Source organism: Ischnura elegans, chromosome 5 (assembly GCF_921293095.1).
Source record: "Ischnura elegans chromosome 5, ioIscEleg1.1, whole genome shotgun sequence".
Classification (NCBI taxonomy): domain Eukaryota; kingdom Metazoa; phylum Arthropoda; class Insecta; order Odonata; family Coenagrionidae; genus Ischnura; species Ischnura elegans.
The window spans coordinates 39,717,881-39,724,385 of NC_060250.1; the positions used below are offsets into that span (position 1 = coordinate 39,717,881).

Consider the following 6,505-nt stretch of genomic DNA (forward strand, 5'->3'; position numbering starts at 1 on the left):
AATATTGGGTTGAGCTGACGTGCATTTTCAAAGAAGACCTAACGTTGAGTATAGCTGTAATGGATTTTTCAAAGCAAACAACTGGGTGTCAGCTATAGCTGGCATGGGGGAAGGGAAGTGGTAGGTAGCAATGGTCAGATGCATTCAGGCCCAGTCTGAAACCAAGCATAGCGAGACCTTAGGGCCACTCCTCGGCCAATAAGCCTGACCCTCCCACTCAAATATGATCTATTTCTTTGCAGGAATCCGTTGTAAAGTGGTTATATTGCCAATAATTTTAGCAAAGAAATATTTTGTTGTATATTCTTATTTTATGCTTTGGAATGAATTCTTCATTTTGTTCTGTCTGTAAGCAATTTTTAAACAAAATGTTAGCATTACTAATAACAGACTTCTGAATTTAGAGTCTTAGAACCTTGTGTTCACTAACTTAGTTGTTATCAACACTAGAAATCCATGTAAAATTCTACAATGCTTAAAAAAATGCAAGTTAGCCTTGCAGAAGAGTAAATCACTGAAAATCAAAAGCAATATTTTATTTAAAAATACTGGAAACTCGATAAAGTGACTTTGGACTCATGTTAATATAAGGTTATAGGGTCTAGTCCTAGTTATAGGGTCTATAGGGTAATAGCCCGGCACCCTGTTGAGTTTGGTCCCAAATCGGAGGCACAAGAACACCAGGGCAACTTCTCACAAAAAATGAGCTCTGTACGGAGAGGTTTAAAATATCCTTCTACTACTCGTAGCACGGAAAACGTTTTCCTCTGGTAGGTGCCAGCAGGAAAGGGTTAAGCATTGTTGGGTCTGGACTAAGGTTGGATGGGTTCATACCTTAATCTTGGTGCTCTTGTCTGCTGTCTGGAGATGGTTTGCAAGGTAAACATAAGATTGGCACAATGGACCATGGGAGTTCAAATTGCCGGAGCACCTGAGGAAGACCCACCAACCATGTAGTCTATCTTCTGTGAATGAAAGCTTGTGTCATATTTGTACTTTAAGGAACTGATGAGAATATTTCTCTCTCTCCTCACAGAAAATAAGGCACTCTTTGAAGTCTCAAATACCACAGTGTTCTGTCTGTGGACATGGAAGTGCCTGCAACCACCAGGAGAAAAATGGTTATGCAAGAGAGGAGATATCAGAGTTGCCTATGTTGATAAAGCATGTGGATGCTTACCCTGTGAATATTTTGAAATCTGACAATCATGATTAGGCAAAGACATTTTAAAAATAATTAAGAGAACTTTTTTAAAATATTGAATGCCATAGTGATCATAAGTGTTAGTGTCTTCCTTCATTTTTTTAGAAGTCCTAACAAGGATCAGCTTGTAAAATAAATTATTTCATGTCTAACTGATGTGCTGGATGTAGATGATGGTGGATAAAATGTGATCAAGTTCACATGTGCAGGAGAGTATGGAGTGAACTACTCTTTTAAAAGTATTATTTCTGTACACGCTGACTGATGCTGGACATTTTTGTGGCAAGAAGTGTACATGCCTTAGTGGACATATCAGTGACTGTGCTGGCATTCCAATGTGATTGTGTTTTAATGAAGTTGATAGGCAATGCTAGCATTTGGTCTTTCGTGTAAGATTTTTTCATATGTATAAAGCTAGTGATGGAGGAGATTTTTCATCTTGTCATATTATTTTAGTTCATTTTTTTAATAAAATTGAGAAAAAGTGGTATTTAATGCTATTTTGTTTAGTTCTTGAAGATTTAAATACAAATGACTATTTTATTGTGATGTGTAAATACAGTGGAGCCAACTGGTCTATTGTTCCTGCATTGGTGATTTTCCCACATTTATCGTTCACTGCTCCTGGTCCCAAATAAAGTTCCATGCAGACAATGTAAATTTTTCTTGTAAATATATCGTTCCCTGAAGTGTTGTTCTCCAGCATTGATCATTTGCAGATCACGGTACCTACCGATGTAATATTTTCCCCTTCCATCACTTGACAAAAATCAAACCAAGTACCGTATTTCCCGGCCGATAAGACGCACTTTTTTCTCCTAAATGTGCTGTAAAATTTGCCTGCGTCTTATGCGCCGATGGTATACGGATATCACGGGTATAACTTCGTCCTATAATAAGCAACCATTTTGACAGGATAAATAATTACCATTAAGTATTTTTTAGTGTATCAGGCATTGAAAATAGTTCAATTAATTAAACATTTTGATAATAGCACTCTTTTGAGCAGGTTGTTAGAAATAAAGTTTTAATACGTCGATGTCTAACTCCCTTAAAAAAATTCCCGGATAAATCAGAAATGCATACAATGTAGCATGTTTAGTTTAATCTTGCAATGGGTGCTGCTGCAAAACTTACATACATTAAGCCAAAAGAGATGTCATCTATATGCTAATACATTGTATCTCTCACGATAAACTCACGAGTCTACGGGCACCACCGGCACTCAACCTTAGGTAACAATGTATGAGCTCGGTGTTCATTCAGTTCAGGCGTAATACGTATCTTTCTATTTAGTCTGCACATGTGCTTCTAAGCACAGAAACTTGGTAATTTCTGTATAAAAAGTCAAAATTGGAATAACCTATAATGGGATCTAAAGAGAGAAGATTGTCGTACAGTATTGCGTTTAAACTTGAAGTCGTGAAATATGCTTCGGAACACGGCAACCGGGCAGCTGCAAGGCGTTTCGGCCCACCTCCAACCGAGAAGATGATACGAGAATGGCGGAAGCAGAAGGTATAGATTTAATGATTGCAAATAAGAGTAAGAAAACTTTACGTTCATGTTCTCCGAAATGGCCAAAGCTTGAGGAACACGTTAATACCTGGATAATAAATCACAGGAAGAACGGGATCACTGTTTCAACAAAAATGATTTTAATAGAAGCGAGAAAGTTGGCGATAGATATGTCTATTGCCGATTTTTCTGGGACAACGTCGTGGTGTGAAAGATTTATGAAGAGAAATGGTCTGTGCATGCGTACTAAAACCACAATAGCACAAAAACTGCCACCCGAATACGAAAGAAAAATTATCGAATTCCATAAATACGTACTTAACCTGAGAGAAATGAAGTGTTTTGAAATAGGACAGATAGGAAATATGGATGAGGTTCCCTTGACATTTGATGTGCCATCAAATAGAACTGTGGACGTTAAAGGTGCAAAGACAGTTACGATAAAGACTTCCGGCAACGAAAAAACACGCTATACTGTTGTCCTTGCGTGTTGTGCTGATGGTTCAAAACTCCCTCCTTTGTTGATCTTTAAACGAAAAACGCTGCCTGAGTGTACAATTCCACATGGAATTTATATTCATGTTCATCCTAAGGGATGGATGGATGGAGAGGGTATGAAACTGTGGTTGCAGAGGGTGTGGTCCCGGCGTCCAGGTGGACTTCTGAAGAAATCGTCTTTGTTAGTGTGCGATCAGTTTAAGGCCCATATAACGGAGTCCGCAAAAATCCTTGCTACAGAACTGAAGACGCATCTTGCTGTGATTCCTGGTGGATTGACTTCTCAACTGCTGCCTTTGGATGTTTCAATCAATAAACCATTCAAGGGATTTATGCGTGAAGAATGGATAAAGTGGATTGAGGCACCAACTCACGATTTCACACCGACCGGAAGAATGAAACGGCCGTCAATTTCTACCGTTTGTGAGTGGGTGAAAAAGTCCTGGCAGAAAGTAAAAACTGAGACTATCATAAAGTCTTTCAAAAAGTGTGGAATCAGCAATGTGCTAGATGGAAGTGAAGATGACATTTTGTATGAGGAAAGTGACGACTCCCGAGAAAATATCCACGCGAATGATTTTAGCAGCAGTGATGAGGAATTTCTGGGGTTCTATGATGAATAAACTTTGATATATTTGCTCATTAATAATTTTAAAATTTTTTAATATGAGAAGTTCCGTTTTTATGTAAAATGTTATCATTAAAATTCTTTTTTGTATTATCCAAGTATTTTAGTTTTTTTCGTAAATTCTAACCTGAAAAATCCAGGTGCGTCTTATGCGCCGGTGCGTCTTATAGGCCGGGAAATACGGTACATATTTAAAATATGTCATACAAGGCAAAATGTGACAGAATTCTAGCGAAATTCAATTTCCTCTCAGTTGAGCTTCTTAGCAGGTGATTTAGCATGTCTCACTTGTCAGAGTCACTGTCAAAGGGATATATATTGTCAGGATACTTGATTACTCTCTACAAGCCATTCAAATTTTTCTGCTTATCTGGTGGAAACCTGGTTAGGAAAGAGTGGGGAAGTTTCCTTCACATAAGGACAAAATATTTGCAATGCAGTCATATATTTAGTCACACTCCACTCTCAGCAGTCGGCTCCAAATATAGCGATAGTGTCAGTTTTGAATTTGAGTACGAATGCTTATGTTCCAGTGTGGGTTGAGTGTTTTCACTTCGGCATTGTAAGTTCATTGATTTTGCAAACACAAGGGGACTGACTAAAACCCACACAGCACACTCAAAATTTATACCGTATAAAAGTTGCATAAATGGATAGGTATAATATGCAAATAATATTCCGTCGATTATGCACATAATATGCGAATAATATGCACATAATATTTAAATATTATGCCGCCGTAAACTATTACTATAATATTGACATAATATGTATATTATTACATTGTTAGTAACATTTCATCGTTAATTATGATTCATATAAGAATCATAAATCAGCAGCCACCCAGCAAACTCAAAAATCCTATTCAGTATAAAAGTTGCATAAATCGATAGGCATAATATGCAAATAATATTCCGTCGATTATGCACATAATATGCGAATAATATGCACATTATATTTAAATATTATGCCGCCGTAAACTATTAATAATATTGACATTGTATGCATATTATTTCGTTGTTAGTAACATTTTATCATTAATTATGATTCTTATAAGAATCATTAATTAACGGCCACCCAGCAAACTCAAAATCTATTCAGTATAAAAGTTGCATAAATGGATACGCATAAAATGCAAATAATATTCCGTCGATTATGCACATAATATGCGAATAATATGCACATTATATTTAAATATTATGCTGCCGTAAACTATTAATAATATTGACATAATATGTATATTATTTCGTTGTTAGTAACATTTCATCGTTAATTATGATTCTTATAAGACTCATTAATTAACGGCCACCCAGCAAACTCAAAATTCTTTTCAGTATAAAAGTTGCATAAATGGATACGTATAAAATGCAAATAATATTCCGTCGATCTTGTTCATAAAATTCGAATAATATGCACATAATATTTAAATATTATGCCGTCGTAAACTGTGATTGAATCCGTAAAAATCGATGATCATACATCCTCTGTATAAAAAAATGTGAAAAATTATGTTTTAAAATATCACTAACAATTTCGTATCGTTCGCAGAATACTCCGCAATTATTATTATTGTTTTATTTTCCACACCGGCATACTCCGGTCTGGCGAGGTAGGCAGCTTGGTAGCCATATTGCCGATGCGTCACGTTGCGTCGTTGTTAGCATTGTTAGCAGTTGTTAGTCATTGTTAGTGTTGTTAGTTGTTGCCGTAGCCATATTGCCGTAGTTGGGTGAATTGAACGTAAATTGAAAAATCTAAGATTAATGAGGAAAAGATGGGTTTACGGAGCTATTTCCCAGTGAGAAATGGATGGTGGAATCCACGTGGAACCCACGTGGAATCCACGTTGAGTGGTGGATATTTGGTGGTGGTGGATATTGAGTGGTTGGACCCACGTGGAATCCACGTTGATTTCAAGTGGATTTGTGGTGATTAGCATTAAATGTTAAACAGAATTTCTAATTTGTGGAACTTAACTCTCTGGTGACAATGCGTCATTTATCATCCTGAAACCACGCTAGTTATGTGAAAATGTATCGCACATTCTATTTTTATATAATTCGTGGAAAGGCAGCCATGAGAGCACATGAAAAATCGTAGACACATATATAGAAGGTTTAGATATAGAGTGGTTGAGGTTTTAATGGTTTTAGGACAGCACCTACTGCTGTTTTAATTTTTCCACCAAATTTCCACGTGGGTTCCACGTTGATTCCACGACCAAAAACACGTGGTATCCACGTTACATCTCCACGTGGGTTCCACGTGGATTCCACCACCCATTTCTCACTGGGTTTATGTCACAGTACTATTCTGGTAACGCATATACGATAAGGAATAATAAACTTCATGGTATGAAGAACAGGACTTTATTTAAAATCAAAGTAAGTACACGTGAGTCATTGTCGTTTGTCATAGGATTTGCAAGCAAATCGGAAATTATTACGCTCCTAATTTTGAGAGTTATTCCCAGTTTTTAATTACCTAAATGTATATATTATGACGGTACTTTTTCAGTCAGAGTCCCAGCTTGAAAAGTGAAGGAAGGCTATTCCAAGGAAAGACGAAGTTTTGGCACTTAGGTACTGATCCAGGTTGTGAGCTGCACTTTCGCCCTGAAGATATCACATACTTGATGATATATGCATATAATTATT

At 36.8% G+C, this 6,505-nt stretch overlaps 1 protein-coding gene across 2 annotated transcripts in view; it reads left to right on the forward strand.

Annotated features, from left to right (window-relative positions):
• Positions 1 to 1,694, forward strand: part of LOC124158753 (sodium- and chloride-dependent GABA transporter ine) — a 281,736-nt gene extending 280,042 nt beyond the window's left edge. For both annotated transcript variants that reach the window (XM_046534026.1, XM_046534027.1), the window contains exon 12: positions 1,037 to 1,694. In XM_046534026.1, coding sequence (XP_046389982.1) covers positions 1,037 to 1,216 — 180 coding nt within the window. In that variant the 3' untranslated portion in view covers positions 1,217 to 1,694. The remainder of the gene's footprint in view (positions 1 to 1,036) is intronic.
• The last annotated feature ends 4,811 nt before the right edge of the window (positions 1,695 to 6,505 follow it).